General features: G+C 38.6%; 1 protein-coding gene across 5 annotated transcripts in view; it reads right to left on the reverse strand.

Annotated features, from left to right (window-relative positions):
• CARMIL1 (capping protein regulator and myosin 1 linker 1) overlaps positions 1–17,803 on the reverse strand; it is a 196,505-nt gene that overhangs the window by 59,237 nt on the left and 119,465 nt on the right. For all 5 annotated transcript variants that reach the window (XM_069778829.1, XM_069778825.1, XM_069778827.1 and 2 more), the window contains exons 18-22: positions 13,883–13,964; positions 12,415–12,514; positions 12,273–12,327; positions 6,471–6,643; positions 4,093–4,161 (exon numbers count right to left, since the gene is read on the reverse strand). In XM_069778829.1, the coding sequence (XP_069634930.1) occupies positions 4,093–4,161; positions 6,471–6,643; positions 12,273–12,327; positions 12,415–12,514; positions 13,883–13,964 (479 nt within the window). The remainder of the gene's footprint in view (positions 1–4,092; positions 4,162–6,470; positions 6,644–12,272; positions 12,328–12,414; positions 12,515–13,882; positions 13,965–17,803) is intronic.

Raw genomic sequence — 17,803 nt, forward strand, 5'->3', positions numbered from 1 at the left:
GCAATTCTAACAGATCTAAGTCTAAGTAGAAATATTCAGTAACAGATAGATAGCGACTAAGAGACCAAGTTTTTAAAATTTACTACGTAATAACGTCTTGTGTTTATAACAATTTGAAAACACTTGCTGAATTTTTAATAAAAGCTGACAAAACAAGCATAGCATCTCTATATTCCTTTATGCAAACAATTGCTTCCTGCATTTTATTTGTTTGCAAAATATTTCCGTAGCTTTGTCCATCTGCTGGGATATGAGAATAAAGATAGGGTTTTGGTCTTGAGTCAAAATTGTATTTAAACTCTGACAGCATAAATTGGCTAGCATGACATAGTTAAACCTAAAATGCCACATGCAGTGGTATGTCCACACACCTTCAGATTTGGATAAATGAAAACAAAAAGAGCAGGAAGTTCTTAAAACCTGGAAATGAAATTATTCTTCCTATTTTCAATTAGCCTTAATTTCCTGCAAACACCTCTTTGTCCTTCTTCGGGTGTCTGCAAACATCCCACTAACTGTCTGTTCCTATTCTATCCTGAGCTACATAAATATGGTTGGAACCCTCTATTTTTGAGCACTTTAAAGATGACAATTTCAACTGAGTCAACTCCATTGACTTCAATGGACCCATCCCTCACTAAATGCCCTAACTCCAACAGCAGACACCTTAACTACTGTGAAACTGCAAGGTTCTTCCAATTCTTCTCTCACCAGTTGCTTAGCCACATGAAACACCTCTCTCTGAAAGACAGCGGTCTTTTGAACTGCCAAACACACTGAGTCCTCATTGATACCACCCAACATTTTACCTTAAATGATAATGGAAGACTTCTACGTTTCTTCCCCAACGTAAACATGGTGACATGTAGCTGTCAGTAGCAGGCAGTTACGCACGTGGAGTCAGCAAGGTCCCTGTCCTTCCACAGTGTCCAACTGCCTACTGCATCACAGCCAGAAAATTAACTTTTCTTTCTAGTTGTCTTGTCCTTCAAAAGAAGTACGCAAACTTTACAGACCCTGTTATGTGTCCTCACGTAATACTAAACAGCAAATAACTGGCTGTCCACCAGCATAGGGAAAATTTCAAAATGTCAAAGACACCAAGCTCAAAGACAGATAATAATTATAGAATTTGCCAATTGCCTGACTACTACCTGGCAGGTGGGGTATTTATTTAGTTAAAAGGAAACAAAGGTAGATTTCCAAGGATCTCTGCAGCTGTTTGACATTTAATACATGCCATTCATTGAAATCTGTAATTGCCAGCTCTCATGCTAGTAATTATATGCTAAATTCAATTTAGTCAAAGACTTAGTGCACCTTCTCTTGCACACACAGAGGAACAGGGCGGGGGGGAATGAAAGGCAAGGAGATTTCATGGACACGTAATCACAGAGGCAGAACTTTAGAAGACCACTACCCTGAGGAAGGCTCTGTACTTGGTTTCCTTCCAGACAGGCAGCATTGTATTAGAATGCTACTTTATTTTCACCTAAGAATTAACCAGCTCTTAGGGGTAAAAAAATCAAGAATTTAAAGCTCACTTTTCAACTTTGATCATCAGAGCAATATTTATCTTCACACTTCATTTTTCTCTGCTCCCTTTGAAGTCTAAAATATTCCTCCATTCTTCTTTTTATTAACACTCCACTTGTCTCTTGTAATGGAGTACATTTCTCTACCAACATAATAATCTAGTTATTTCATAACGCATTAATACTCTCAGCAAAATACCTATATTTAAAAGATGTTAAATTTCAGAGACATGCTCAGAGACTGGAAAGGATGTCTCAGAAAACCTCCTGTCTCTCCCTCTACATACAGCATGTGTGACAACGGTCCTACATTTCATCACACGTTATTTCCCTTGTAGTAACTTCTGCTCCATTCATGACATACACCCTCTGCTGCAGAGTGATGATTTTACTGCCTATGTCTTTTTTAAAAAGGGAGTAAGATCATCTGTTTTGCAGGCTTGGGCATGTGAATATCACATCACTGCTAAGGGAAAAATTCATAGCCCTCTAACAAATCCCAGCATTTCCCATCAGATTTTAGAACTTGAGCTATTTCTTCAGCCAATCTATACAGAAAAAACGTCTTTTAGAAATTAACATGGGGCAATATCGTACAGTTCTATGACAGAGTGGGCTCCAAGCTGCAAAGCACACAAGCGCATTATTATTTTCGTATTAAAATTACAGAGATTCAAGTCCCTGTTTAATGGCCAGGCTGAACAGAATGCCCACCGTTCTCAAACGCTCTCCTGAACTGACATTTGTACCAGACTCTATAGAAGATCCTCTCAGCATCTCACATCAGCTGGCTGGGACACCCTTGGGGCAACTCTGCCAACAGCCATGCTCCTGGAATTCCCTTGCAGGAACATTTTCACACAACTATAAACAGATGAAGAAAAGCTGGGAGGAAGGGAAAAAACAATCTTCAGATTATCCCAGCCTGTTTTAAAATCTGTTACAATCCCTCACAATTCTCCTCAGCCTCCTCATCATACTACAAAAGCCTAGCTTTCTTCTTTTTTGTGGTTTAGTATATGACTATTTTTCTTAAGAACAAAATCAAAACAACACACAACACCCATACATACCCCCAAGCATCTTCAGTATATTTCATTCCGTTTTGAACAACAGTTCCTTCCTACAGAATATTGACGGTTTCATGTATTTTTAGGAAACATATGGTGGAGGATGTTCTCAATATGTCTTCAAGATGGATTGTTTAAAGGCTAGTTGTTTTCAGCCAGTATTGACAGTCCCTCTCCTGCAAGTTTAAACCTTTGTTGCTTGTGGCTTAGTTTCTGATATTATCAATGGTTTTAACAATTTTAAAATGTTAGAGTAGACACAACCTCAGCTTCCAAGCTAAATAAATGAGATGTCACCTCAACAAAGTGCAGTGTCACAGAATTATCTGCAGCATTTCTTCTTTTTCTGCTTAGATGATTTGCTTTTGCTTTTGGATTTCCCCCTCCTTTCTATTTACTTATTCAAGCACTTCAGAACAGAAAAGAAGTTGATGCTAACCAGAAAATAAGCATACTTTCTTTTCTACCAGACTTTCTCATAAATGTACATCCTATTGCTCTCTAAAAGAGAAATGTCTGCAAGTTGACAAATAACCTTTGCAAATTATTATTCACTACTATCAGTGGAATCACTCCAAGATGATTTGCTTAATTATGCATCATTTATATAATTTTCCCCATCAGTGCAACTGAATTCATTTTGAAACCAAGTATATAAACTACAACAGTTTCATAAAACAAGTAACTTCATAAGGTCTAGCCTCATGACCCCTCCAAGGGTTAAGGTGCTCCCCTAAGTAGTTACACAGTTTTGCAAGACATCTTGTCTAGAAACTAGCAATTGTACATTACCTTCACCTTCTAAAGAGAGCCTTTGTTCCTGTCTGAGGGATTTAATGACACGAAACAACTGCAACTGCTGCTTAATTTAAATCTGTAATTCTTCCCTCTTAAGAAGAGTAATAATAACATATGAAGAAATGAGATGGAGATGGAGAGAGATGAAAGTCATTTAGCATCTATCACTGGTAATAGCTGCAACTGTGAATAAGCTCGGGCAAGCAAAATGACCCAGACCACAGCGATTACAATGAACAACTGCAGTTCCTGAGATCATCACTATTAGTTTCAACTTGCTGGGGTAAAGAAAAAAAAGTCAGACCACAAAGGCATGCTTCAGTAATTTTCTGTCATTATATACAGCTTCATTCACTGACTAGAATAGAATTTCTGCATGCTGTCAACACAAGAGAATAAAGAAAAGGGAAAATATTCCCAAATTCAGAATTTTAATGCTAACAGCAGAACTCAATGGCCTTAATGCTGATAGCAGAGTATGGATGAAAGAGGCACAGAGCCTTTTCCCATCCTTTTGAAGTAAGTGAAATCATAAATTTTCCTTTAGATTAAGCACCCCAATGCTTAAAATTGAGAACACTCAGCATCTTCAGATCATATTGACTGCAGTGAGAACTGCAGCTGCTCAGATCATTCAGGATGTAGGTCTTTGGCCCCTTCATCAGTCATTCAGTTGCTTGAGAACTTACTTTTCCAGTGCCACAGCTATATCCTGGAAGCCCTGCGCAGTGATGTTATTCTTGTCCCATATCACAGTTCTGAGGGGTGGAGGGGAAAGGAAAGAAAAAAAAGTTAAACGAGAACCACTGAATAAATCTATATTGAAATAACACAGCACTGTATGTTCAAAATTGTACAGTGGAAGGCAGCACTTTAAAAATCTGGTTTTAGTTATATGCTAAAACCTTGAAGTGACAGAAGTTAGGGACAAAGATACTACAAATTTTTCAGTTTCCCTTTCTTTAAAGGGGACTCTCTACTATATTTTCCATGATTAACATAAAAACCATAACTTTTCTAAAATACAAGTTAATAGAAAGATTTGGAGATAAAATTCCAGCTTTTTTCCAGGAATAGTCTAAAAAAAATAAAGTTCAAATGTCTGCTTTGCAAGCCCACACTGAAAAACAAGAAAACTGCAGTAAGTGATCAATCTCTGTTCTACATAGGCTATATGGCTACAGTTATAAAAAAAGGTGTTTAAAATTTCATACTGATTGGTGGTAAAAATTTGCAGGCTATTGTATATTCAATCCTGTACTAGCTCATCACACAGTTCCTATGATCCCACATGCAACATAACTAGGTGCCAATAGACACCTTTAGGTTAGGTGCATAAATTGTAGCTCTTTTGAATATACAATAGTGATAAGAGTGATCAAGCCTTCCCCCTCCTCCCCCAATTTAGACCACTCAAGCAAACTGCCCGGCAATTTGCGAACACATGTTCACAGATCTCATTAGTAGTCAGAAGAGACAGTCAAGCAGATAAATCTTGCTTGTGCAAGAGCACTAGTTGTAGCTGTTCTTAAGAAAAAGGCAAAAAAACAAACAAAGATTTCTGGCATTTAAAAAAAAAAAGAAAAAAGACAGATGGCAGGGTTTCACAGGTATTGACACCCTTGTGCTGTTGCAGAATTATCCCTTTGTTTTTTAGATAGAAAGATGGAGGTAAGGGAGAGAGATTCTACACTCACTCTGCAAAGACCAGATATGCTTAGGGTCAAATCTTGGATATTTTTCTCATTGGAATGTGTGTTTATATTTCTGCCTGGATGTGATTTTATAACATTTCAAGCAGAGCCAGTAACCATTGCATTATTCAGTCTGTAATCACACCACAGACTGTGGTGACATTATGTCAACTGTGACATTCGGTGTACTGTGAAACATTTCTGTTTGCCATCCTGAAATCCATCAAGGTTTTATTTCTTCAGGTACTGTGGTCATTTCATGTTAATACATTCAATAAACCTAAGCCACCTCTCCAGTGTTTTCTTGACATTTTCAATATTCAGTTTGGGCATAGGAATTCAAAGACCAGGATCCCTGCTTCTGAACAAAATAGCCAGGACTGTTCTGGAGAATTTCTTATCCTCCAGGGAACAAATGCTTCAAGACCAAGCACAAACTAGTCTCTTCACAGAGACAATACACTGAGGAAGGTTCATCTGCACAGTCTGACAAGAGGAGGAATGAGGATTAGCTTTCCTGATGACGGCGACACATTTAGAGGTCCCCATCCAGATTCATGCTGATTGAAGGTTTTACTGTTTGCTAATCACATGCTGGATAGAAAGAAAGTGATACTTTCAAGTCATCAGTGCCAGACATGTGCTAAAAAGCAGTGAAGTTGTCGGGTGGATGAAGTTGCAGAGAAGAGATGCCAAGGTCCATCAGCATCGTAGGCAGGGGAGAGGGGAAGGAGGGATGGTCCATGCTGCTACCCATTCTGAATTCCACATGCTCTTAGTTCTCCTACAGACTGCTACTCCAGAAGACAAAGAATAATTTCGTTTCCCACCCCAGTATTAGAATTTTCTCTGCGCGGAAGGTCTCCAGTAGAAAAGAGAGAGCAGAACAGAAGGGTAGCTAAGCACTGGAACAGGGTTCCCACAGACACTGTGGAATCCCTGTACTTGGAGATCTTCAAAACCTGACTTGACAAGGCCCTGAGCAACCTCATATAGCTTTAAAGTTGGCCCTGCTTTGAGAAGGACATTGGATTAGATGACATCCAGAGCTCTAGAACAAGGTAGTTTTTCTTCAAGGATTCTAGACTTTTAGAGCTCTCTTGTTCCAACAAGAGGTTTTTCTGTTTAAATTCAGAAAATGTAATTTTCTCCAGTTCCAGTTATGGAATGTTTTTGCAGAGACAATTTGCTTCTCTTGTTTGTTTTTGTTTTGTGGGTTTTTTTAAGAAAAAAGGATGAGAATTTTTCCAAATGGAAGCACTATAAAGTGGCTGTACCTAGAAGGGTTCTGAAGAGAAATAGCTTAAGAATAAGCCAACAATTTCAGTATTATTAAGCCATTCTATCTTTTACTGCAAATACATTTCCCTTACCTGAGCTTGGTGTTTATCTGCAGGGCTTTTGCCAGCATCTTTGCTCCCATATCTCCCATGGCATTTCCACTAATATCCACTTTCGTAAGAGAAGTATTGCTGCCCAAGGCATTAATAATGATGGTAACCTCTGTCTTCAGCTTGGAATCTGCGAGGGACAATGACTGCAGAGGCTGTGGAGCATAGAAAAGGCACTGATAACAGCAACTGATAGTGCACTCATTCCTCAAAGATCAACCAAAAGAAGTTACAAGATCCCCAAACTTTTGGAGACAGCAGTAAGCATCAAAGAGTTTTTTCTGTGTTTGCTGCAGATCCTACAACACATGATGAATTGGGAGTCAACAACTTAGAGCACAGTTGTCAAACATACACATGCACAGATTAAGCTGCAACACCCTGAAAAAAAGATTTTTAAGTGACAGTGCCTCTAATTTCCTGGGTCCTATTAAGTACAGAATACAGTGGGAACTTGAAGAGGCAAGATAGCCACAACCAGCTTCGCAAGACAACCTCGAGTGTCCAGTGGGTTTTGCTTAACCAGGATGCTTCCCTGTCAGTGAGAAATAAAAAATATCTAGCATTCCCCTCCTCTCCCTCAGACTGAGAGCTTTATCCAAGGACAAATTAGGAGCTGAGACATTTTTAAGACAACAAAAAATTCCTTTAAACTGTTTTATTATTGCTACTTCAACTTTAGGAGTGATTTTGCATATCTGTTCCTTCAACTAAGGGCATGGACATTTTGGAGGAAAGAGACAGAAAACTGTAGCAGTTCTGAAATTAAAAACAGTAAGAAGAGTATCTATTAAAATGAGTAAGTCAATGGATATTATTCACAGTGGTGTTCTGACACCTGTGATTGCAATATCTTTATGTAACTTTTATATATATATATATATACACACACACACACACACACACACACTCTGTTAATCTGAAACTACTTTATTGGGCTCTGATAAATCACACTCTTAAGAAAACCTCTTTTAAAAATGCCTGTATTCCCTCCATTCTCAGTGTCCCAGCACTCAATGGCAGGAGCTCAAGAACTACAGTCTATCCACCACCACGCCTTGCAGAGGTATTACAGCTGCTAAAATTGTAATTTGTCTTTGCTGATGTATGAGAACTCCACAAAACATTTCCCTTGCTCAAGTGTGAGTTCATACAGAGGAACATATTGTCATTATACACCCACTTAGGCATGTATTGGAGGATAAATTTTAGGAGCCCAAAATCTCCAAATTGCCAGCATGGGAAAATCAACATCTCATAAGGATGAACCATGGCACACACATTAGATGCCTAAAGCTTAGACTAATATAAGTAAACCAACTGAACTGTGCACACCTTCCAGGGTCCAAGATGCTCGCATGGTACCTGCTATACAATGGGACTCCAGCCTCCAGACACCACTGGATTACAGTGATAACCAAAAAGCTTGCAACAATAAGAAATGCACTTATAAATGAGGAAATGCATAAAAATTTGGAGGCACAGCAGGTTTATAATTAAAAAGTCTAACAGTAACACAAGCCACATACTGGTTTTATTTTAAATGGAAGTTATTAAATTACTATGTTAATGCCCTTAATCTGTCTATGTTTCCCCATTTTATTACATAACGTACCCTAAAGAATATTAGCATCACATTAGAATGGCACTTAGAGCTCTTGGCACACACTCAAGAAGACCTCCTGCGACAGATTCACAGAAAAGCAGCACCACGCAGCACGTGGACAGAAATCGCCAATAAGCTTGAAAGTGAAGTTTTTTCTGCTCCTCATGTGTTGCTTTAAAAAGGGGCATTTGAGAAACTTAGCTGGAGGTGCTCCCTCCTGCATACCAATTTTTCTGAACCTCAAATATCCTCCCAGGAAAGGATTTCTCACCTCTCGCGTTCCAACGCTCTGACAAAACAGTATATGACTGAAAACACTTCTGCACTGTGTTCTGCATGGATTGACACCTATACATCATTACTACCACATACAGAATATGCATATAGCACAGTAAAGCACCTGCTGTATTAGCAGTGTCTTTGAAGTGTATGAACTGCTAGTTTTCTTGCACAGCTACCCTTACCATTTACTCAATGAGCAAGGAGCAAAAACCTCTGGACTCACTTGGTGCCCTGAATGCAAACTACAATCAGAATGTAACTCTGTAGGATTAAACGTACAGGCTGCTAAATATTCATCAAATTATCTGACCATTACATTAAAAAACACAACCAAATGACAACAAATAGAAAAACCCATGAAAACCAAATCCCCCATAAACAGGGGCAATACTCTACATAGCCTACAAACATTTACTACTTTTAACAACTTAATAGTTTTAGCTGGATAGTGAGAAAACCAAAGTCTGACAAACACCTCAGTGCTCCTGCTGCAGAAAACAGATACTTTGCCAATACAGTGAAGATGTCTTAACACAATCTTATTAAGGAAGAGGAATTATTAAAGTAAAGAACATAATTAGAAATTGTATGATTGTATTCAGTGATTTTCTCATACTGCTGGAAAACATTTAAGAATTAAATCAAGGTAAATTTGTCCTCCTACAAACAAAAATGCTGTAAAAACCCTCAAAAGGCCAATTCTGCAACAAACACTGAATTAGTAACTAAAGATACTCAGTGCTGTAGTAATTCTCTGCACCTATGCAGGACTGACTATCACTCTGAGTAATGGTACACTGCACCTGCAGTGTAACATCTATTTTTGCAAGAAAAGAAATGGCACAGTAAGCACACAGCTTCAGACACTTCCAGCAACGCTAATAAGAATACATTGTTCTAGCCTGCACAGTACAGCATCTACTTAAAAAGAGAAAAAACCAAACCAAAACAAAACCAAAAAGCAAATCTAAATATTACATTCTTGTCGATATAAAACACTTAGGAAATGTTACTGTTTAGGTTACTACTGCTTTTAAATTGTGTAGAATTACATTTGCATCTAGCTGTATTTTTACAGTCATAAAACCAAGCTATTGATTGTTTAAATCATTTTACTCGTGACTCATATTAACACAGCAACGGATGTTATTTAAAGCTTGTATAAATACATGAAGAAGTGTTTGGCAGATGACTATTTCAGATTAAAGCCTCTTGCTTCAGCTTTTGATGCATATAATGCATGGTCCCCAAACTGTAGCAGCCTGCAGGCAATACTGATCAAGCAGTATGCTCTGGGCAACATCATACCCTGGTCTCTCCAATTCCACCCTTACTTTTTAATGTCCTGTGGCAGTAAATGCATAGTAACGGCAGAACAAGGACCACCCCCTTTAGGATTCAAACCCAAATGAAAATAACTAGAAACTTAAAATAATTTTCTAAGCATTGCACTATCTCAAGGTAGAGTGAGGACTATCCAGCTATCTGCAACACATGCTTTTCCCATGGTGCTACAGGGTCTACATCCTCAACTCTTTAGCTGCTAGGAAATGCTTCAGATTGATTTTAGCACCTGATGAAACAGAAACAAACAAGATTTCTTTGCTGAAGAGGATTAACAAGAGAAAAGAACATGGGGAGAGAAGAGACAGGTTAACACCAACAGGATCACATGCTGTATCCCAAAGGTTAATGCATGACACGAAGGAGAGACAGTTATTATAAGTACCTAAATAAAATAACTTTTTGCTGGATTATTTCATTGTAACACTGAAAACAGAGACTACAGAGCATGTTCTGTAGGTTAGCTCGGGACAGACACAGTGAGTAACAATTACAGGAGCACTTCTGACCACTGGATTATGGCAAAGGCAGAAAGTGGAACGACAGCTGACATTGTCTATGGGCTGAAAAGGAGTACAAGAAGTTAAAGCTGATGATGCAAGGGAGGGAGAGCTGTGAGAATGATACATCCAAAATTTAGCAGCTACATTTTTGCTGTCCTGGAAGCTTAAAGAACAGAAGCCAGGAAAGATAAACAGAAGGTTGTAACACTTAATAGAAACAATAAGGTGAAAGTTGGAATTTTTATCCTTGCGAACAGATAATATGAGCAGGATAGTCATATAAATAGAAAAAACAAAAAACAAAAAACCAACAGCATGTTTGAGAAGATGGTCTAGATACTGAAAAGATGCATAGAGTGTGTTGAAAAGGTGTTTTAGGATATGGCCTGAGTGGGACGAAATGTTCATCTGCAACGGAGGAAAGGGATGAAGGCAATTAAGAAAAACGTACTAAATTACATTTGCTTGTGATTAATCTAGTTTGACATAACAGTCTTCAGGATAGCTGTGAAAGATTAAGCATGAGATGCGGGACAGAGACAAATGTTCAAAGGGAAGAAGCAGGTGCTACCTGATGAAGTGACAGCACCCCTCAGTACGGTATCAACAGGAAAAGGAGAGAAGGCGAAAACAGCCCTGCACCATTCCTTTTAGAGACAGGGTAGAAGGAGGTGGTCACACACCACAAAATGAAAAGGCTAGTTTGGTACAAGAAGTAACACAGACATCGACCAGTACACTTCTTAGCACGATGCTCCATCTAACTTGTGCAAACAAGGACTTACTGCTTTCATTACAGGTATTAACTCAATTAGAATCAGCTCTGGTATCCATATGCAGCACTTCACTGTGTCACACTGACATCCCATGTTTTAAAGAATAAGGTGAGGAGGTAGGCAAGAATCAAGAAAAAAAACCAGTACCACTAATCCCAATTAAGACAACACAGAGAGGAGAGTTTAACAAATCACTTCAAGTACAACTGAGCAGTAAGAAAAGACGAACACAGAATATGGGTCTAATGACCTTGTATGGAAGGAGACATTGGAAACCCTGGTAAAAACTGGTCCATTGAATTGCAGGGTGCAGACACAGATGGGAGGAGAAAATAAAAAAGCAGTTAGTGTGGAGACCATGAACTTGGAGGTGAGACAATAAAGACAATAGGAATAGCAGGTGTTTAGACAACTGAAGTCTACAGTCAGCGATTTCTGGAGAACGGGAAAAGCAGAGCTTGCTTGTTACTTGTATGGGGAATGAAGGAGAAAGAAAGGACTAGGAAGAGATGAATAAAGATTGACAAGCATGAGAGTAACAGAGCATCTTAAGATTCCCTTATAGCCAAAACCAGGATGCCAAATAAAGCAAGAACACAAATCCAACCACAAAAGTCTTTCAGGATCAGGAGAGAGGGTAGAAATGAAGAAAGTGGGCAAGGATCCCAGCAAGGCACTCTGAAAGGGTTTTATGAAATTGCTCCTGTGATGAATGTACTAGGAGAAGTAAAGAACAGCACTGTGAACAGTTTATTTGCATCTTTTGAAGGAGAAAGGAGTTCTAGGAGATCACTGCAGTGACTTTGCATTTTGTCAAGAAAAAAAAAAAGCTAATACTCAAGAACAGCTATCAGGAAATAGTGCGTTCTATTAACTAAAAAAATGAAAAATAGAAATTCTGTTATTGAAGGAGTATCACCACCCAGAGAACACTACCATTGTAATCTCCTAACAGGACACAAAAGTTTTGAAAACTTGTGCCTACAGGGCTTTATAATTTAGACCTAAATCAACTAGGTTAAGCACATCCAACTATTTAGAATGAAAATTTTTCAACAAGCACAGATCCTAAGACTATCCTAAGAAACGTTTACCTACATGCTACACATAATCCAAATTACTATTTGAAAAAATAAAACCCAAAATGTTGGATGTGTCTGTGCAGGATCGTGATTAAATCTTATGCAGCAAATTAACACAGTGAAGAAAATCATCAGAAATAGGCTGTGCGGGTACAAATACACATGATGATAATAAGCAGAAAGATACTCACTGAATCCTCGTCTTGAATCATCTGAACTAAATTATCAAGTACTGGAGTGAGATTTCTGAGGGAAGAAAAGTTAGGAAGATGATGAGATCAGCAGCTTCTCCTCATCCATTCTCTTGTTATTTAAAAGAAAGAAAAACCTTACTTGGATTTCATGTTGTTAAAGTTTTTGCCTAACGCCAAGTGTCTTATCGATCGGTTTTTACTAAGCCAGACTACAAGGGTTGAGAGGTCAGATTCTAGGCCTGTAAAGAATCAGATTAGATTAAGAATTAAAACACATTTTCACAAAAGACCCAGGCAGGGTCCAATTATTAACGCTATATTCATTCAGCTAACCGTACTGGTGTACAAATTTCCAAGAGCTCTAGAAAAATTTCCCATCTTGTATTACAAAATCTTTTTCTCTTTTTTGCCTCTGCTTTTCTATGAGAATAACTGCTTTCTCTAAAACCCTTTAAATCTCCATCTTAATCAGCCCTTTAAATCTCCATCCTAATCAGCCATTGAAGGCACCTCTCAGAAACACAGAAGAGAGATGTAGTCCCTTCTCCATAGCCCAACCACCCAAGGGTAGTTCCTCGCATTGTCAGGCAGAGTTTAAAGTTCCTTTGAGAATTTTGAGACCATGCTAGTTGCTATTTGGTCTTAGTAGAGCTGTGTACCAACAAGGTCTCAAAGCCTTCAAATGCAAAAGGCTAACATAACAGGCTATGAATAAAATGACCTGAAAACAAGCCAGACTTTATTCTACTCCTGAGTAAGAAAAATAACTTGCTGTAGTATTGTATTCCCAAACTAGCGGTGTATTTGAAGAGTCTACCAGTTAGATTACAATGATTTAGGATCCAGATCTGCGGGACAATTTAGATGTCAAATATCTTTACTTATAACAATCAATCCGTTTACATAATTGGGCTGAGTCAGTAGCTCTCAAAGCTTTCCGCTTGCCAATCCATGCCACCTTTCTCGGGCATTCAACTGTGCTGGGAATCTCCTTCTGAAATATTTCCACATCTGGCTGTCAGAGGGGCAAACACAGCAGGTGAATTCTTCCACCCCATACATCTACAATTTGCGTTTGCAAGATAAGAAGCCAGCTGGTATTCCCAGCTAGGATGCAGAAAGCCTCCAAAGCAGGAATACTCCAAGACTTTTCCAAAGACTCAAACAGGCCTTCTCTGACCTGAAGCTGGTTGACTGTTTGCTCCAAATTTCCCTCTCTCGCTTCTTCAGTATCACAACCTCAGCTTCATTCTGTATCTGTCTTTCCCTTTCTTCTTTCACTGCACTTTCATTTCTCATTTAGCTTCTCATTCTCTTATACTTAAACTGACTTTCCTCTAGATCTAATATGACGCTTGCTGCTGTCAATTTATTCTGCTGTGTTACATTTATCTCAAACATAAACTTCTGAGGGTACAGTTAGTCTATAAACATTTCTTATATACTTTATAGCATAAGAGTTCTTGGTCTGAGAGATTTCGATAGCCAATATGGCCAACAATCATAAAGCAAGAGTGATCATCCTTGATTACACAATGAGCTGAAAGAAAAAGCATTTCTCAGATTCTGGACTTGCATGACCCTCCATTCCTGTTCTGTGTACTTACCATTGTCTGAAATATCTAGGCTGGTGATATTGTGTATTTCTGCTATGCATCCTTCCAAGACTTGTGCACCTCCCGATCTTAACTAGAGACAAAACAGGATCCATTTTGCAAACTAGTTATGGCTTCAAGATCACACAGAAAACAGTGGTAGAAGCGTTGTGAATACAGAAGGCACTACCAGCGGCAAAAACAGCAACAGAAGTTACGCACATCAACATGACAGCCTATGCACGCATTCCTACTATTCTCATCCTTCTCTCTCGCTATTTGCGTATAAATGAGAAAAGGGACTCTTTCCTTTCTCTTAAAACTACTGCTCAGCAGTTAAATCAGGGAAAGATTTAAATGGTGCAGACACAATGAATCGTTTAGCGCTTGTGCCAGGCAGTGACCGCAGGACTTTGGTGCGGGTTCTCTACATGAAGAGGCCAGGACATTTCCAACATCTAGCGAGAACAAAAATAAACTTAGCCCAGCCTATAAGTGTGCAACACTGTCACCCTTGAATTCCACTACAGTCAAGGCTTATAGTTAGCATCTTCTTTCTTTCAGCTCTTAGCACAATGCTAGGGTGCCCAGATCAAAGATGAGTAGCAAATAAAAAAAAAAAAAAAGAAAAAAAGAGTTGTTCCTCTGTCACTGAAAAGAAAATTTAAATAATCCAATTGTAAAATGGCCACAAAAGACCATAAACAAGAAAAGTCAGTAATTTACCTTATTCTTAATTTATAAATAGTCATAAAAGAGAAAAACAGCAACAATAACAAAAATGCCTGACTGGAAAATATCAATTATGATATTATTAATCTGAAATATTAAATTAATATAAAAGAAATGTCAGGATTTAATGAAAAAACAGTGAAATGGCCTAGGGGAAAACATCAACATTAAGAATCAAAGTTGTTAAAACTTACACACTTATTTACTAACGCTACTGAATTAAAAATGCAACTTTTTTTTTTTCCGAAGAACCAAAAGCATTTTCTTGTTTCTTGCAGCTAGGCAAACTATGTAAAGGGCATCTCACTTTATGAACATCCCCCAGAAAAAGACTTAAGCAAAAGAGGGGAAAAGTTCTACAAAAATTCTCTTTCTGCATTTTCCGTTTTCACTTTCCTTGCTTCAAAAAAACAGAAAGCTTTTTCAAACATGAAATAGCCTTCTCACCTCCTGTGCAGAAATGAATGAGTAATATTTTACTTAGTTGACTTACTTGGCTAAATATCCTGAATCAACCTGCTGATATTTCTGTGAATACTCTCTTTTATCCATGCTATAATTAAGGAACCACAAATGCCTTCAGAAGTATTTTTCAATAAAGACTTGATCTGGCACTTTCAAAAGTTTGAGATATGCGATTGGTTAACAAGCAGCTCAACAACTTGGCCTGGGCATTTAAAGAACAGTGGTGGTCAAAGGCAACGTCTAAATCATAAGTCACATCTGGAAGTGTAAGAGATACAGAATGTAAGGCACCTTTCCTCTTCTGCATAAAGCAAAGCCTACCTATCCTTCACCCTATCCCCTCAAGAAGTGGTCAGATTAAAGTCTGTATTTGGGCCAGAAGCCGTGCAATTTTAACTCAACTTTATTTTTGTAAGAGCATTTGTAGTATCCGCTTATGAATGCCAAAATTATTCAGTTTTGCTTTGTGCTGCTCTCTCAGCATGGCCAACCACAAGACAACCATTTTACACAGTGTCACATCTATTACCGCAGAATCTATGGAACTGTCAGATTATATGCAGTCTTGGATTGGTTGTTGGTACGGTAGAAGTTCTATACACTAAAATTTTACTCACAGTAGAATCCAAATGCTTATGATATATATACTTTGAGGGTTGGAGCGGACAATTTTTCAGAAGCAGCTTTCAATCTTGTACCGATAACTCTATATTGAAAATCTTCAATGCACAAACATTTCATGTGCACAAATGGTGATATCTATTTAATCCAAGGGTGATGAAAACGAGTTGACTTTTAGAATCAAAATTTATTGCAGCTGTATAAAAATTTTATATTTATATATAAGCAGAGATTAATTGAAGGACTATTTGTCAATGTGGACCATGATACTGAAAAAATAAAAAACCCAACCCTCTGCATCATCTCCTATATGACATACTTCTGAGACTACAAATACAAGCTCTTATTCAGAAAATGAAGAACAACCCTTCAACAATTAAAAACGCCAAGCGTGTTCAAAGCTATGAGGTACCAATATGGGAAGGGCAAACAAAGCTGCTTACTGATTTAACAATTAAGGTAAAGCATGGAGGGTACTTACACAGTGACCAAGCTAAGGGAAGCAGAAGGGAAAAGAGTGAAATACATCAGTGCTGAGCAGGTAGAAATAAAAATGTAATTTTCATAGTAAAAATAATAAAAAAACCAAACAAGCAATATAAAATGATTAAGCTTGGAGTCAATATACCAGAAAATTATGGGAGCAAATGAAAAATGGTGGGAGAGGGAAGGAACAGAGAGATTTATCCTTCCATAGTTGAGTACAGTTTGCCTGATGTAGGAAAGAGGAGGGCAAAGCATCAGCTTTCTAGCCTCCTACCAGCATGTGCTTGCAGGAACTGGGAGTAGTGCAGGTCACCGGCTCTGAGCTTCCCATGGCTCTGTTTCGGGGTGCAGATTACCCTGCCCAGCTCACAGAGGGTCAGGGAGAGGTGGAACACAACCCTGTGGTGCTGGGCCCACTGAGAGTACTCCCAGCTCCTGGCACATCGACTCCCCTCCTGGTGGAAGCATAACTTCTTCTTTCCAAAGCACATGAGAATGGATAAAGCTCAGTGAGGTGAAAAAAATGTTAAGGGAAGGACCTAAGGAAGTGCTGTCAGTTTGGAGGGACCAACTACGGGAATGCAACGCTGCTAGTTGGGCACGAGTCCTTCCTTTGTGTCATGAGAGTCAGCCATGACCACCTATGCTTTGGTGTGCAATAAAGCTAAAACGCCCCTCGAAGGGCTCCTCCATATCCCATCCCGGGGGTTGATTTACATGCTGATTTATACTCTCATTACTTATGTTTGTGTTTTATTGATCTATTCTTTTAAGGTTATGATTACAGGACTTCATTTTTGTTACTTTAATTACTCCTCCCTTTTCCTTTCTCCCTCTGAAAGAAAAATTATCATCCGTCTGATCTCTCTACTCAGAAGTCAGAAGCATGTGTACTTGACTTGAAAGCTTTTCTATCTCGAATTTACATGTAGTGCTCTTCAAAGTAATACCATTTTTTTTAAAGTGTAAAATATCAAAACGAACTATGAAATGCATTCACAGTGATTTGGTTTGTCCTTCATAAGGAAATCTGTGCACATTCCAAAAGCAATTGACCACGAACCTAAGGCAAGGATTACTACACCTCAACATGTTCATCAAACTGCATGTTTTCTACTCAAAAGGAAACCACTGCATTTGAAAGGCACTTCCAGAACAGTTAATATTCAGGTGATGGAGTTGGAAAGATCTGCCTAACAAGTCAGAGGCTTTCTTTGCAGCTTAAAAAAGAAAAGGTGGCCTAACAGCTAGAGAAGGGCTGAGCCTAAGCGGGTTCATGATGGTTTTGGCAAGAGCCCACATGGTCCTCTATGTAACTGCCTCGCTGTCTCCCCACGGTCGTGGCTGATCTTTTGTCATAAGCTGTAGCCACGCAGGTATCATCCTGCAAGAGTACGGACAGTCCTGAGAAACGAAGTGCACAGCAAAGCACAGAGAAGCAAGAGGAAACAAGATAAAGCAAATCAAGCTGCCACAATTGTTTTTATTTATTCTTGAGATATTTAAAGCCATTTGCACTGTGCCTCTTATGTTAATGGCATGCTTCAATCAACTTTGATCAAAGTTCCCTATTGGCCTGAATTGATTAATTATTAGGAAAGCAAAATTTCTCCCAAGGTTAAAAAGCAA

Source organism: Haliaeetus albicilla, chromosome 3, assembly GCF_947461875.1.
Source record: "Haliaeetus albicilla chromosome 3, bHalAlb1.1, whole genome shotgun sequence".
Taxonomy (NCBI): Eukaryota; Metazoa; Chordata; class Aves; order Accipitriformes; family Accipitridae; genus Haliaeetus; species Haliaeetus albicilla.